Source organism: Haemaphysalis longicornis, unplaced genomic scaffold (assembly GCF_048455015.1).
Source record: "Haemaphysalis longicornis isolate Haplotype H1 unplaced genomic scaffold, Haemaphysalis longicornis Haplotype H1 scaffold_7, whole genome shotgun sequence".
NCBI lineage: Eukaryota > Metazoa > Arthropoda > Arachnida > Ixodida > Ixodidae > Haemaphysalis > Haemaphysalis longicornis.
Genome location: NW_027526422.1, coordinates 57,852,451 through 57,868,781, shown reverse-complemented (window position 1 = coordinate 57,868,781; position 16,331 = coordinate 57,852,451). Strand labels below are relative to the sequence as shown.

Below are 16,331 nucleotides of genomic sequence, written 5' to 3'. Positions count from 1 at the left end.
TGCCACCTCTTAAGGCCCAAACCCTCTAAAACAAAAACACATCAGAAAATCTAACCATTCATGTGTAACCATCACTTCCTCAAAAACATCTGCTGAATGTAATCTGCACAAAGCTCTCTAGACACCTTCAAAACTCCCCAGTTTTACCGGCCTTATGTTACATGCATATCTTGGCCAACCAACTCCGATCTCGGTGCTCATTCCACAATCCAAAAATTGCAGCAAGCCGACAGTCACTACAAGTGCAATAGCACGCAAGGCAACGGCTGTATTTAACAATTCCAAATTCTTCCAAACACAAGTGGAGACCTCACGTTCATTCTTACCCTTTTTTATGAGCATGGGGAAGCCCCAACCTTTCCTCCACTATGGCCGCCCACAGACATCACACTCATACCTTAGCCCCACGAACTTGTAAGCATCGGCAACCTCCACCCCATTTCTCTGGCTGCCTGGGCAAACCTTTCGAGTATGTGGTGTACTTCCACTTTACAACCCATCTAGAAGACGACTTCGAACTCCACTCCTTATTCAGCTCCAACCAAAAGAGCAAATAATAACCTTGGGGTCCTTAAATGTGACAGAAGAGGCCATCCTGCGAGGCCGTCAACCAACGAACTGTGCTGTTGCTGCTTTCAACTTTGTCCGTACCCAACTGATGGATTGGACAGCTGCATTCCACCTGGGGTACATAAAATCCGGCCCCTTCCCTACATCCACAAAAGGAGTCGCCCAAGGACCAGTCAATTCCACCTTATTGCTTAAATTCTAGCCATACAATGTACTATCACCAATCTCCGCCATGCCTTTTATGCGCACGACTTCGCAATCTGGACCAACACTGGCGCAGCTGGACAACAAACCATCAAGCCATCGACTACACACTCGGATATCTAGACCACAGAATGGACTCTCATGTCAGGCTTGATGGCAGGCTGGTATCAGCTTCCCTTGTCGGTTTTCAGATAAATTTCTGCTGCTTTCATTAATGTGACTTCACAGATTTGTTACTGTTAGTAATGTCCTTCTTGTGGTCTAGATCAGCACTCCCAACTTGCCCGAAATTGTTATATTATAGCCACGACAATCTTCCAGTACACTGCATTGCCTGCATTGAGGGGCGTGCTTCCTGAGTGTCTGCTTACAATACTTTCATCTAACTCAAGCTTATCATTAGTCCACACTTCATTTTTCTTTGCATCTTAACCATATCACCCATAATTGATTCAAAGTGTTTAGTATTGTCATTATCATTTGCCATGACCACCTTTCACTTCTTAATTAGGGCCTTTTACACCCTTGAATCATTTTTAAATGCGTGACATACACCCCGCTATTTTTTAGCCACATAACCTTCCCTCGAACTTGACTTACCATCTAAATGGCGCCCTCTGGCCTCTGTTGCCCTTGTGAAACAAAACACAAACACACAAAAAACGCCTAACTTAAATTTATTTTTAATCCTATAACAAGGTTTTTAACATTGCTTTAAAAAAAGTACAGGAGTGTATATTACACCAGCAACATAATCCTTTCAAATCACAGATACTGGAACAGGTAAAGGAACACTTATTACGGCTTCCTTGGCCTGGCAGAGTGCTTGACGAGATACACATTCCATTGACACTTGTACAAAGATTTTTTTGCTCCAACTGTGACCACTGAAAGTATGCCAAGTAAACGATTATGCTAATGAGGATGAAAGACAATCATTAACAAGTGTCTATAAATAACCTCTGGTTGTTCTACTTCCCGAAAACACAGTGCAAAGCCACAAAAGATCTTATCTAGTGGAGCTGCAACAGTGGCTTTTAGCAACACACACACACACACATACACACATACGTGAACAACTAGAAGGGGCGCATGTGTCTCCACAAAGGCAGTCACCATCCCCTTCGCTTCCTCTTGCGTGTCTTCCTAACCTTCTTCGTCGCCTCGTCCAGCACATCGGTGACTCGCAGAAACGAACGCACGTGCAGCCAGGCATCAATTCCCAGCCTGTCAATTTGCATCTGCCCACCGCTCCGTCGCTCACAGACCAGCTCATCTAGCACAACGCCAGTGAGCTGCCAGAACTGCATGCGCAGACGCCGACTGCCCTCCCTCACCTTCTGTTTCGCAGCCGCCGGGCTCAGTGAGGCTGCCTCTTCAACGTAGTAGGCCACCTCCGGATGGTAGGACACCTTCTCAAACGCCTCCGCCGCGCGCTTTTGGGTCGAGCCCAGCGCAAAGTGAACCGCGCACTCTACGAGCGACAGGTTGCGCCGCGTGAAGTTCTTGGCCGCCTGCAACGACTGGAACGTGGAATCGTCAAACTCCTTCACCCTCAAGTAGGTTAGGGTGTAGCTGTCAACCAGCAGTTCTTCCAGGCCCACGACGAGTGCCTTGCAGGCCGCATAGTCCTCGCAGAGGTATTCGAGATGGTACGCCGTTTTGCTGGCTGCCAGCCACTTGCACAGAACGTCGATGTCCTCCTTGGACACGAACCAGCGCTCGATGCCGAGCTTCTCGAGGGTCGAGTTCTTCGCAATGCCCCCGATCACAGTCTGCGCGCACTTCTTGGAGGCCCTGAAGCACATGTGGATGTCCTTGAGCACCTTGGTCGACGACAGGTACGTGGCAATGGCCGACGCCTCTTCCTCGTTGATGTTCCCCTGCAGGACGTCCAGGCGCAGAGCCAGGGTGGTGATGCAGTCGTGCCGCTGCAGGGCCGAGGTGATCTCGAGGAAGCGCTGCCAGCGCAGGCCGCAGAAGTTGTGGCGCGTGAGCCGCAAAATGTCCCCGTGGCTCTCCAGGGCGCGCACAAACTGCGACGGCGACACGTGGCAGAGGCGGAAGGAAACCTTGTCGGTCGTGCCAGTGTCCACGAGCGCCTTGTGGAATGCCTCCAGCGACTCCGGCACAAGCGGGTCCAAGGTGAGGCGCTCGAGCGAGGCGCACTTGCCAGCCGCAATTAGGAGCTTGCGCAGTTCCCAGTCGTGGAAGCAGGCAGGCAGGGTGAGTCGGCGCAGCGAAGAGGTCGCCCTCAGGGCTTTGACGAGGGGTGCCACTCGCCACTTGCGCCCCATCTCGGCCGTCAGGTCGCTGATTTCCTTCTGCAGTGCGGGGTCTTCGGGGTCCTGCAGGCTCCGAAGCTCCCAGGAGCAGTGAGGCAGTTCCACCTCCAACAATGTTGTGCTTTGAGCCACCGCCAGGGAGAGCCACGTGGAGGCAAACAGGCACAGGGGGAAGGAGCACAGGGACAACTTCTGCAGCGTCGAGTTCTCGATCATCCCCATGAACAGTTTGTGCACCTTCACGTTCTCGTCGTGGACAGTGCTGCCCAACTCCAGCTCCAGAATCCTGTTGTTGTTCGCGAGGAAGCGACGAAAAGCTTCCCCTTGTTCCGGCAACAGCACCGGCACGCTGAGCGCCAACTTGTTGATGCTAACATTCTTTTCCAGAGACTCTATGAGTTGCGTGGAATCGCTAAAAAGTGGAACATAGATGATTGTGAGGGCCCGAAGGGCCTTGGTCTTCCTAATGTACATGGCAAGGGCATTCTCAGTTGCCCGCACACCGCCCGGAAACTTGCACGAGTCCAGTGCAAGCTCTTCAAGGAGGTCTGTGCTGGTGATGGCAGCTACGAGGCTTCGGACCACAAGGCCTGTTAGGTGACAGTTGGAGAGATGAAGCGACGTCAGTGACGAGGTGTTCCTTAATGCATCGCAGAAGATTTTGCGGTAGCAAGGCAGCAGGACGTGTAGACCCTCTGCAGCCTGCAGTTAAATAGAGGCAGCAAGAGTATAGAGGAGAATATCAACTCAAACACCACAGCCACGCATACTAACACGCTTACTTTCAAAAGTCACGCGTAATTAAACTTCGGCCACCCAGCCAGCCCCCAGTTTCAAGTGTCTGGAAGATTATTGGCCAGGAATATCCTCAACCTACAGTTTTTTTTCCCACAACGGCTGGCTTGCTTGCAACAGGGTTTCATGTAGGCATAGCATCGTGTGGCAAAGTTACCTTGACATTTGCAACTCAACAAAAGCCTAATTTTTGCAAAAAATTTCCTCGACTAAATTTACCGGTGCTGCCCTCCATCAGCAAAAAAACAGAGCACAACATGACGCATATCCCTTCCGCGTTTCATCATTCACGCACAGGGATCAACACAGAAGACCAGCAGCACCCTTGTGTGTTGGCTACAACGAAGTCATCTTTGTAGTTAACATTTCGGTTGGCAGCACAGCCATGCAGGCGACTACAGTCGAACCCCGCAATAATGAAATCCAGCAAGTACGAAATTCCCGCGGCAACGAAATTTTTTCCGATCCCACACGAACGTCTATACAAGCCCATGTATTTCATTTATCGCGGCAACAAAATGTTCTTGGATAATCCTCTGTTAATGAAATTCGCTGCCACTACAGTCAGCATTTTATCTACCCATTTAAAGAGACAGACAACCGATTTTTGTCGCATATATATGTTCTCTAGCTCATATGAAAACCAGCGTTTTATATAGCCCGGAAACCACAAGCAATTTATAAAGAAATTGGTGGAAATAATGTTAATTTGGCAGCAAACTTTCCGGAATCGGAAGGGTGGCGGTTCGTAGTGTCGAAACTTGACACTACAATATGTGTCCCTGTCACGTGACCTGCAAACCTAGCAGCTACTGTAACTGCTGAAATGTTTATTTACGTATTGAAAACCTTCTAATACCAGTTGTTCAATGGCGCGGAATGCATGGAGGCAACCAAGTGTGCGCCACCATATCTGTGGTCAAGCGTCTGTTGCTAGGCGATGTTGTGCGCACGGCCCGCAGATCAGGCCACCCTTTTCTCCTCCATGCAACCATGCGAGTGCGCCCACGGCCGGGCTAGAGCAGCGGCATGCACGCGTTGGTGGCGGAACTTTACGTCGAGACGGGGCTGCATTGTTTTCACCGCTGCCGCTGCGAAGGCCGTATCAACACAGCGCGCGCCGCCACTCTAGCCCGGCCGTGGTGCGCCGTCACTCGTTACGTCGGGCTCAGCGGAATGGCGGTACTTGTCCATGCTAAGCACGACTGTGAAACACATGACTGTTTCACGCTACAAACTCTATTTTTCTTAACGCACAGTATTCCCTCGAGTTCAATGTGAGTGCGATTAATAACATCTCTGTTGACGCCACCATTTAGAATCGGATTGGAACGGAGCAGAGAATCGGATTGGAACGGAGCAGATGACGCACGCCAGTGTTTCTATTTTCTTCGGCGTGCGGGCACAGTGGCCCAAGCCGCGCCGTGTCCTTGGTGCATCGGCCATGTCTGTGGCCGTTTCCAATGTTGCCAGGCAAAGAAATTGACCGCTAAACTTTTCAACGAATAGCACCTATAAGTTTAAATTGTACACGTATTTTTAAACATTATTTTGAAAAGTTTTAAGACACACCGCCCGCCATCGCTAGGTTGCTGTCAGTGTGGCTAACTGAGCTTCCATGCCCAGAATCAATGGCAGCGTTCAGTAAACAGACCCAGTGAAGGAGCTTTGACGATTCTGCCTGAGTCAGGGGCGTTTGTTCTGCCAAAATATTTGATTTCAGTTTGCAAATACACCAATGGCAGCTTAAAAAAAAAAAACAGTATGTGCACGGGGAGAATTGAACTTACGACCTCTACAACGTGAAGCCAGATTCTACCTGTCGTCCATCCCAACAGATGGCGCCTTTGTGCAAAATAGACTGGTGAATTAAAAAAACAACACATAAAGGAGACAGAAAGCCTGCGATTAACACTTTTTTTTGCTGGGGATAAGTTCTTAAGGTTAAATATCGCTTTTCATTTCGCATACAGACAAAAGAAATTGCCGCACTACTGTATGTCATGGTTGCCAGCATTATTTCTGGGAGGACACGTACGGCTCGTATATCTAAACATTTGGATTTAGAAAGTTCTAGGGCATTATCGGCAAAACCGTTTCTCGTCAAGGTGCTTGAAGTGATGCCCTTTCATTTGGGATAGAGAATATACACTCAACAAAAATCGGTTGTCTGTCACTTTAAGGCTAATAGCGTCCAAAAAGTGCTCAAATGCATTTTTTCAAGGTGCAAACGACTCAAAGGAGTCAAAACGCATAAAGTTCTGCCACAGTGCGCTTGCATGGCCGCCGCCATATCTGTTTACATAAAAGACCATATTCTTGAATTCACAGCACAAACAAGAACGACAAGGAGAGCGAGACACACAAGTGCTCTCCTAGTCATCCTTGTTTCTTGTTTGCGTGGTAAATTCAAGAATATGGGACATCAGCTTCCCAAGCATTACCATTGACCAGATGAAAGACCGTGCAACAGTTGGACACGGAGGCAGCCTCCCAGCGACACCACCAGGGGCCGACACATGGTGACTCGAGGCACATCTTTGTCTTGGGCTAATGCTAGCCCGCTACCGCTGAACAGCGTGCGTGTGTTTGCTGTGTGTGCGGCGATCGGCACGTTTGCTCTCAATCAAAAGAGCAAGTGGTTATCGCTACAAGATAAGGCACTGCCCAAGTCAGTGGCCCAAGTGCAGGAAGGGAGGATAGCGCTGGCGAGTTTAGAACTGTCTGTAGCTCGCTCTACCGACGCCACTCTTCAATGGCGCAAGTACCCAAAACAAAACAGTGACAGCTGTGGCCTATCTGGACGTCAACAAAGCAGTGCTTATTTAGTTTTGGGGACAGCATTGGAACAATGAGGTGCCACTGTTTGGCAACTTTCAACAGAAGAAGCTGCACTTCGCTTGCATGCTCGGACATACTCAATGCCGAGAACCAGGGAAAAAAACGTGCAGAGAAGGTGAACCTGTGGGATGTATTCGATGTGTTTGACACGATTTCGTCATTTTTAGGGGCACACGATGACTAGCAACGAAGCTCTCCTTGTAGTGTGAGAGCTGAGCTGTGAAGTTACTGCAAGGTAAGGCTCGCAAATATAGCCAACTTTCGGAAATAAATTTTTGGTTTGCGGGGGATTAATTCTCCCCTTGTTTACGTTTCATTCTCGCGGCAATGAAACTCCCACAAAAGCAAATTTTTTGGATTTCCCCAACGCATTCGTCATTGTGGGGTTCGATTGTAAAGGGAGATCACAATACTGGCGGAGAAAACTCAGAGAGAATGATGTAATGCAGAATTGCTGTCACCTGTTACAAGCAGGATCTAATTTATCCAAGCCTGCTGCTAACAGCACCACTTAAAATTGGAGGGCTAGTATTTAAAGGGGCCATGCAGACAAAATGCAAGTTTGGTTCATTCGAAAGACTGCCTGGTTAACACTGACACCACTTCTGAAGCAAAACTTCACTCAAATAAATGCATATTACCAGCGAAAAAACAGACAGGGACGAGGAAAGAAGCAGACGGGACACTCGCTAGACTTCAACTGAAAAGTTTACACAAGAAACACGTAATATAAGAAAAGGAAACACGTAATATATGTTTTTTCTTATATTACGTGTTTCTTGTGTAAACTTTTCAGTTGAAGTCTAGCGAGTGTCCCGTCTGCTTCTTTCCTCGTCCCTGTCTGTTTTTTCGCTGGTAATATGCATCTAAGTCAACACCAACTAGCCCAACTTTCAGCCTTAACTGTTCACTCAAATAAGCTGTATAATGAGGAAAACAGAATAGCCATGCGTCTCACTAGTATACGCACTGAGCCTATGATGCGTTATGGTTTGCTGAGGCTGACAAAATCCAACGGCAATTAAACCGGGATTATAAGCTTCAGAAGAAGCTACCTGCACCTAAATTTATTGCACATTCCTTTTTAACAGTAAGAATGGTGGGGTAAACAAAGAAGTTACGACCGAACATGTAAACATAGAAGCACCAGTGCACAGCCGTTGGCACATTGGGCTTGCCTGACACGACACTGGCCAACTGGTATAAGTGCAACTGCCACTTGCGTGACGCTTTCTGTTGAGTCATACCCAATATTTCACGACACAATTACCACGAACCATAACAACGGGCCAGGTCAACATACTAACCTACATTTCAAGTTCTTGCCCTGGATACGTCATTGTTGACACCACCAAACACACGACCCAGCAGGAGACTTGAAATTTTGGATTAAATTGTTTAATTTCTCAGAGTGAATAAAGCATCATTTGCTGCCAGACAAGTGCATAGGGCACTGTATAACACCAAATATTTCGACTAAAACTTTGTCTTCATGGCCCGTTTAACATCCATGTAGTAGAACCCATGGCAAGATGAATCACGCCATCACACTACTAATACTAAGAGGATAGCCAATACCAATCAAGTAGCAGTATTAGTATAGTATGTAGTATATGTGTTTTAGTGCTGCAAGGACATCTGAGCTCAAAGAGTGCCAAATCTATGCCCCATGGTCCTCCAGTGCATATGTGTTTAAAATAGTCATGGGGTGAGTGTTAAGTGCACTATGAACGGCTAATAGACAAGGGTAAAGGGCCCTTACTGTAAAATCTGAAGAAAGTCCCAATGAGAAATAAAAGTAACGATGTTAAGGTGCAAAGGGCACCATATAGAGCATAGCCCTTGCTCCAGCAAGGGCAGTGAGAGGCCTGGTGTGCACCAGGGAACCCCAGAACTACCTTCATTGCCAAAAGGTGCGAGGAAAAGCAGAAAAAGAGCGCTAAAAAATTCTGACATAGGAAGTGTAAGATAAGAGGTGATTTGGGGAAAACATAGGTCATCTGCTAAAGACAGTGACGGGTATAGAGAAGCTACCTAACCACGAAGACGAAACCAATGTGAAAAGCCAGAAAGAAGAAAAAATTAACCGAAGATTCATTGGTGAATCTTCAAAAATGTGTGAGCACCTTGTCCCTTCCCCTTGCGAACTTGAGGCTCAGCCTGATGCATACACCTTGATTCAGCATTAGAAGCCGAAAAACAGCATTTCTCAGACGCCCTTCGCACAATGTTCCAAACACACTTTGCATTGTAATCGTCTCAGTGGTCACACTTGCTCACTTTTAGCAGCGGCGTTGGCTGTCTGCCGCTCTTTTTGTCGCCCACCAGTACTGGCATTTCATCACCACCATTCTCAATCGTTTTATTTGCAACTGCGCCCCACAATAGGCTGTGTTGTAGACTACCACACCCCACGCTAAGGCAAAAAAGGCACAAGGCACTGGTTCGGCATGTTTCGTGTCTAAGTCCCTTTCCATTCTGCTCCCACACTCCCAAATCATTTTTAAAAATTTAACGCCTTCGTTCCTGTCGCTTGCTGCAGGTTTTCTTTCGGTGAAAAGCGGAAACTTACGAAGGAGGTTAACACCAAAAGTGAAGAGCAATTGAAGAGTTTGGGCTTTGTTATCATTTATTATGTTCCTTACCGTTTCCCCGTATCTGTTTTTACTAGTTTGCACAATGTGTGCTCAACTGCGACCAATGTGCCCCCCTCACCCCAAGCCTTTTTTTTGGCCGGAGAAAGGTAGCAACCTAAACAGCCCTCCCTGCATGCTGCTTTAATACAACTGGGGAGTAGCTGGAAGCGAGGCCACACAAGCTAAAATGTCGACTGGCAGGGGATCCCGCAGTGTCCATAACAACATTCCCCGACCATTGGACGGAGGCCCTGGGCTGCTCAGAAAAACTCACAGCGGCCAATGGTCGCCCGGGCCCAAGCGGTGGTGGCAGGCAGCCTGCTGGGCCGGTGGCGTGAATAAAAGTTTTTATCTGCCCCTCCCTCTCTCAATGTCTCCACTACATGGACGCACACCTGTGTGTCGTTTGAAAGCTAAAAGAAGCCTACTATAGTCTTTACCACCATGAGAGCAACTACGTCACAACTTTTTTTTCCACAACTATGCCCTTTGCGAGGCCAGCGTTGTAAAGTACGGTTGCTTTTGAATCAGTTAAATCACTCGCCCAATTTCTGAGGAACATAAACAGCCTGTCAAGACTTGCCCATATTTGCCAGGTTTGCGGAGATGGCATTAGGGAGATTTGACCGGTGAACTGGTTCTTCGTCCAAACTACCAACAAGCTACACCACGTAAATGTTCGAAGTGGCTGACACCTCCCTTTTCTGAAAGTCCTGGAAATAGTACTTCCAAGCGCAATACAGAACAGCAGGAACTGAACTGTTTTGTTGTTTCGTCTAAACTAACAACAAGCTACACCACTGGAGACTTGCTAAATCTTCAGAACATCCGTCCAAAACGGCCATGCTTGTGCGTAAATGAAAGCAGTGGCGGCGCTGCGTTTCTATAAACAGTAAACTTACAATGGGACGAACAGGTTCACCGTCTGCGCATGGCCGACTACGATTTTTAAGCACTTTACTGATAACGATGCCAATGGGTGTCGGGTAAGATTGTCAGGTATACCTCCGGCACATTGTGGCCAGACTGGGAAAAAGATTTGGCCAAAGACGGGTGCGTTTTCGGGAGATTTTTTTGTTTCGGCCGTACAATCGTACAAAACCATGCAAATTCGGGAGTCTCCCGGAAAATTCGGGAAATCTGGCAGGTGTGCTTGCCAACCGCATCGCACACCTCCCTTTGCCCTGCTGCTTTTAACCCTAACAATCACACACCAGCTCGCCCAAATGATAGCGCTGCTACCGCAGGACCAGCCTGTCCCTGCCCCCATTTTTGCCGTCGTTGCACCCGGCACGCACCTGAAGGCACCGGTGGCGGGTCAACAGGCAGTGTAGGAGAACAACGGCCATCTGCAGATGGCCGTCGTCAATCGCCCGTGGCGTGTTGTCACTCTCGAGGCTGAACAGCGCCAGCCTGCCCGGAGCAACCTCGCGAACCTCGCTCGCCAGCAGGTACAGCCACTCGTTCAGGGCAGGCAGCTGGTGCAGCACAACTGGGCAAGTCTGTGCTGGCGCCTCCCAGCACTGCACAGGGGGGGACGTTGCATGACAGCACTGCCCACGCAGTAATGGAAATTTAGCACACAAGATTGGCACGACTAGTAATAGCAGCCGCATCCTTACCCTGGAGGAGCTTCGGTCGTCTTTCGCGTCAAAATCGTTCCCACTCAGTGGCATGCAACGAGTCTCATTACAGCCTAGTGTTGCTCAACTGAGCGCAAAATCGGCCAAATTGGAGACTGCCCGTTCGAAATGAACTGTCGCATCAGATGCTTTTATAAGCACAGCTTGGCGCAGCAGGTTAGAGTGCTGGTGCAGAACCCACGCCCCTTGCACTGAGCTGCAAACCAAGCATCCTACGCATGTCAATAGTACCGCGCCTTTGCTTGCCATTGCTTCCGACTGGCTTCGTCGCTGAAAGCTCCCCTCCTTCACTTACATTATATTCCTAGTGCGGGGTCGAGCATGATGCCCCAAGGGTAAGATCCTGGCTAGCTAGTTTAGATCAAAATACCAAGCCACGCTATCACGCAGCACTGGCAACTGCCCCTGCTGCGTGACGGCATGGCTTGGTTTGGCATGGCATGGCACGGCATGGACTACTGTTCTGTGAGTTTCCTAGAGGAAACTCATGGAACAGTAGTTACACAACAGTTCGGGTACTTGCCGCGAAATGGAAAATCCCCAACACTATCAAAACAGCTTCATCGTTTTGAGGGGTACACATGGTGCACAAGCCAAGAACCATTGCTACCCGTTCAGTCCCCGTTCCCTGAACAGGTTCAGTCCCCAAGGTCCCTGAAAAATGCTCGATGATGTTCAATTACTTTTAACCACCTCGGAAGCTTTTAAGGGGGCAGACTGGTCTTAGAGCTATATTTTTTTTTTATTTACCAACCAATTTTAGTAAAACTGCACTGCATTATAGAGTTTTTTGCGCTGGTTTCAAATCTGCCATTAGATTTTTTGTAAGTTGATTGTATTTTGAGTTAATTAATAATTAATTGCCATTATTTTGGGTCACAGTTACTAAATAACCACTCCATACAGAATGGCAATTACCATGTGGCTAGGCAGACAAATGACTAAAGAATACAACATAGGAAGAACTTTTTTGATTCAGCCATTTTTGGTTGTTTTACAAGACAATGAACTTCACTTCTCCCGCGCTCTGCCAGAAATGGCTCGCAGGTGGTGCCAATTGAACGTTTTCCAAAGCCTCCATTTCAAAAATTTGTTTCCAACATTGTATTCTCCACACATTTCGGTATCAGAAGCAAAAAGAATTACAGTTGTACCTGCTCTGGGTGCCGAGATATCTGAGGACGAAATGCTAGCTTTGCATTGCAAGAAAAGTGCCGTTTCAACATCGAATTCTGCGCTAACTGAGCTGTACAGTGCACTTTAAAATGCTATTATAATATAATAACAACAAAATGTGGTGCCTTTTGATGAGGAAATTTACAGACTGATAGAAAAAAGGCTGTGGAGGCCAAAAATGCCATTTTTCAGAAAACGCTTTTTTTGACCGTTTTTCGGCCCCAAAGACCCAACTGCCCCCTTAAAGCTACAAGTTGAAGAATGAAATGATCATGTCAAAAATAGCAATGGAGCTGTAGAATAAAATCAAACAAGAGCAACCCCTTGGAACGAAAGTGGGCCAGTAAAATTACTATACCCTGCACGTGATTTTTAAAGTGCAATATCACCATAGAGCGCAACACAATTGCGTCAAAGTTAACAATAAAGCCGTAAGCTAACACTTCCCAAGAGCAGTCCCTTGAAACTCATGGTAAGCAAACTGAACATGCCTCGCATGTGCCAACCAAAAATGCTCGTCAAAGAGCACTAATATTACAATCCAACATGGTTGCATTAACTGTGAGAAAAAAAGATACCCAAAGAGCACATTGCTCTTTTCTAGCTTTTTCTGCAGATGCTGGAAAACCCCAAGAATACGGTTGATTAAACCATTTTTTTACAGATCTAGTAAAAGTTTGCCACAGTATGATCTGATTGCTTTTCATTTGTCGACCACTGTTTCCACTCTGCTACCTACTTAGCCACCTAAGGCCTCTCCCACAGGTCTCCCAATTACCCCGGTCCTATGCTAACCACGACCAATTTATCTCCGCAAACTTATTGGTCTCATCTGCTCACCTAACTTTCTGCCGCCTCCTGCAACGCTTTCCCTCTCTAGGGATCCACTCTGTTACCCTTAACGACCAACGGTTATCTTGCCCTCACATTACATGCCCTGCCCACACCCATTTCTTCTTCGTAATTTCTACTAATATGTCCTTAACACGCGTTTGTTCCCTGACTCACTCCGCTCTCTTCTTGTCCCTTAATGTTACACCTATCATCTTCCGTTCCATTGCTCACTGAGTCGTCCTCAATTTAAGTTGAACCCTTTTAGTGAGCCTCCAAGTTTTTGCCCCGTAGGTGAGTACCGGTAAGAACACGTAAGCATAGAAGCTTAGAGCATAGAGCACATAACATAGAACTTGGAACATAAAACACAGAACACATGAACATGGATGTTTGGGTTTTTTAGCATCCACCTAAATAAATCTCGACACACAGGCATTTCCGTCTTCTGCCACCACCGGTTCTATTCCGGCCGCCGTGGCTAGAATCGATCCGGTGTCCTTGGGCTCAGCAGTTCTTTCCACCACGACAGGTGATATGGTACTGTTACGATGTGACTGATCTGTGCTGTCTTGTAGTGACAACGGCTTGGAACAAGCTACGTAGCAGCGGTTCACTCTTAGCACAAAGGATGCCAATAGTGCGCACTAGAAACTTACACTTTTGCAATGGAGTGGCAGTCGGATGAGAGTCCTGGTGCGAGGGGAGCGCAGTGACCGCAGCATCTTTGTCAGCTCGCGGGGAGCAGGCAGTTCGAAGTGAAGACTGCCCAGATGGGCCGCATACTGTGGAATGTTGTTCGGCTGAGCAGGGGCCATCTTGTTGCTGCAAAGGAGGAAACGGTCCCAACAGGTCTCCACAGGAGCAGCAGCTGAGGGGTATCAGAATGTGCGGATGATATATTCCATGCGTGCATTTATATATTTTGCTCTGTGCCAAAACTTCTCTATAGCAGAGAATCTGCATGGGAGGGGCTCTGATAACAGCAGTTGCAAGTGCCTGGCCCTCAAACTGTCATGTTTCGTATGGCACTAACCCCCATTTCTTATTCCCGACATCAGAAATAAACCTTATATTAGGCTCACAGTGCACATGCTTAATGTTCTTGCCACAGTGCTCATCTCCTTCCCTTTCTGTCCAAGGGCAATGCCTATGATGTCAAAACAGGAAGTACGTTTCATGATTTCATAGACATTAACTACATTTTCTTTACTTTTTTACCCACTAGCTGCTACCGGCTAAGTCAAAAGTGGTTGCATAGAGATGTGCGAGAAAGCACGGATAGGTGGGCTTTGCATCCAAACTAGCGTTGCGAGCGAGAACAGTGGTTCACCGTAAGAGTCGCGTGTCCACACTGGTGGACAAGTGGAGAATGGTGCCTGTCTGGCCCACTGAACGGTCCTACCAATACGAATTGAGTGAAGATACTCATGCAGGTAGAGCTATTGAACGAGTACCATTATTGGCCTAATACAAGCAATTGGTTGACCCGAAAATGGCGTGGATCACGACAAGGTGATCCTTCCGAAATTCCAGAAATAAGTAACTGGTCATGGTCATGACAGTGGGTATTGAATATGGCCCAGGTCCTTGAAAATTCATGAGATGGGTCACGTGATTATACCTGCGCAAGCATGATTATCCAGCAATTCATCATCACAACACTACTAAAGCTAGCCCATTTGCAAAGTGACTCCCAATGATCGTGAAATTGGTCACGCAGCGACAATAATGCTAGATTGGTATACCAATCATCACAGAGACATACCGCAGCATTCCTCAAGGTATGCGACACCTTTTAACGCTTTGCATCATTTGAGACAGCCTTTAAAGCGCACTCTTCTGAAACTTTTAGTCCGCAAAGATGGCAGCATCGCTTGCAAAAGGATACACATTTTAAGTAGGCTTTTTGAGAGCTCTCCCCGCTCTCTTCCTCCCACAAAAAAATAATAACAAAAAATAAGCACCAATAATAAGCCTGCAATATGAAAATGGTGTCGATGAAACGGTGCTCGATGCGACGACATTAAATCAGAATAAGTAGAAGCTACTGAGTGCTGCATCTTCGATCCTGGTATCAAGATCTGTTTGGCCATGACTAACACCACCTGCCTTCCCGTTTCGGAATAGTTACCGTTCCGTCGAACTGCCAAAACACCAGCCTCCACTTATGTTTATAGATGTTTCATTCAATTATACTGCAAGAGGGTTACCGAGCCCCGGGAGCATAGCTCAGAGAATTGACGTGAGCGATAGGTGTGGGAACTGGGCGCTCGAGAACGCGCTGTTGAAGCAAAAGCGCACTGAACATCACAACACAAAAGTACGCGTCGGTACTAGTTATCAGAAGACGCTAACAGATCTGCTTATGTGTGCGCGAAAAACGGTAATGCGTCGCATGCACCCTTCCACTGGAATTGTGCTGGGACGACAGTGGCGCTACGCCAGTAAGAAATCAGCTGCAGGCACAAAACGAGATTTAAACTCGACAAAACAAGAAGTACATACATCGCTAACCACGCGTCCGTTTCCCCAGGGATAATATCACCGAACTTGGAGATGGTGTGCTGCTTCTCTGCAAATAATTTCGCAGTTAGTTGGTTGATTGGATATCGCTAGTTGCGATTGCGTTCGAACAGTAGGGGACTACTGATCGCGTGCGCGCATATTCAAAGAAAAACATCGGCTGTTTCTGGACTCCTCGCTGCCTTGAGACAACGCTAGTCGTAAACCTACACAAGCTGCCAATCAAAACATCACACAAAACGAGCAGAGCGTTGCGTCGGTTTCGTGTTCCGAAGTTTACGTTATCCGCGTCCGCTGCGGATTACACATGGTCCAGCACCAGACATGTCTTGAATTACAGCACAACTTTCTCGCAACAAAGTAAGCACGTGTTACAAGGACACATACCTTACTAAAGCAACGAAAGTCTAAGCGAGGAAGCAAATGCACATTTATCGCAACAGCACGCCCATGACGACGCCAGGCAACGTCTTGTGCTTCTCGCTCGCCATCCAAGCAGAACGAAAAAGTCATCCTCCATGGAAAAAGTTTTCCGAACAGGCTCGGCTAGCGTCGGCTAGTCCGTCCACGGCAGTCGCTGGCCGCTTTTTGAGGGTAGTTTCGGCAGTTTCGGTTAGTCTCGGCAGTTTCGGTACAGTGAGTTTCGGAATGCGAAAATACTGCTCAAAACTGCTCTGATCAGGCAAATAGAGTAGACCAGTATCGAGCATAGAGCTTCTAAACGCAAGTCACGAAAATATGCAAATTTAAGCCGAAATCTCGATTCACCCTTAGAGAGGTTGGTTAAGGCGAAACCGGCAAAACCCTGAAGGCAAAGGCTGCTG

At 47.5% G+C, this 16,331-nt stretch overlaps 1 protein-coding gene across 2 annotated transcripts; it reads right to left on the bottom strand.

The window, feature by feature from the left end:
• Window positions 1-1,435: 1,435 nt before the first annotated feature.
• Window positions 1,436-16,022, bottom strand: LOC144145731 (uncharacterized). Of its 2 annotated transcripts, XM_077677433.1 has the most exons (5): window positions 15,895-16,022; window positions 15,490-15,556; window positions 13,641-13,806; window positions 10,630-10,854; window positions 1,436-3,761 (listed from the first exon to the last, which is right to left on the bottom strand). In XM_077677433.1, the coding sequence occupies exons 3-5, from the start codon at window positions 13,797-13,799 to the stop codon at window positions 1,887-1,889; spliced, it is 2,259 nt and encodes a 752-aa protein (XP_077533559.1). In that variant the 5' UTR covers window positions 13,800-13,806; window positions 15,490-15,556; window positions 15,895-16,022; the 3' UTR covers window positions 1,436-1,886. The 2 variants fall into 2 exon arrangements, with proteins under 2 accessions (XP_077533559.1, XP_077533558.1); XM_077677432.1 differs by lacking the exon at window positions 15,490-15,556.
• Between the last annotated feature and the right edge of the window lie 309 nt (window positions 16,023-16,331).

What these genes read in the sequence shown, in the direction of transcription:
- LOC144145731 (XM_077677433.1), bottom strand. Translation starts at nt 13,799, where the DNA reads ATGGCCCCTGCTCAGCCGAACAACATTCCACAGTATGCGGCCCATCTG. An exon ending in TGCCACTCCATTGCAAAAGT is followed by an intron (nt 10,855 to 13,640) that starts GTAAGTTTCTAG and finishes CCCCCTGTGCAG; the next exon opens with TGCTGGGAGGCGCCAGCACA. An exon ending in CCCGCCACCGGTGCCTTCAG is followed by an intron (nt 3,762 to 10,629) that starts GTGCGTGCCGGG and finishes ATTTAACTGCAG; the next exon opens with GCTGCAGAGGGTCTACACGT.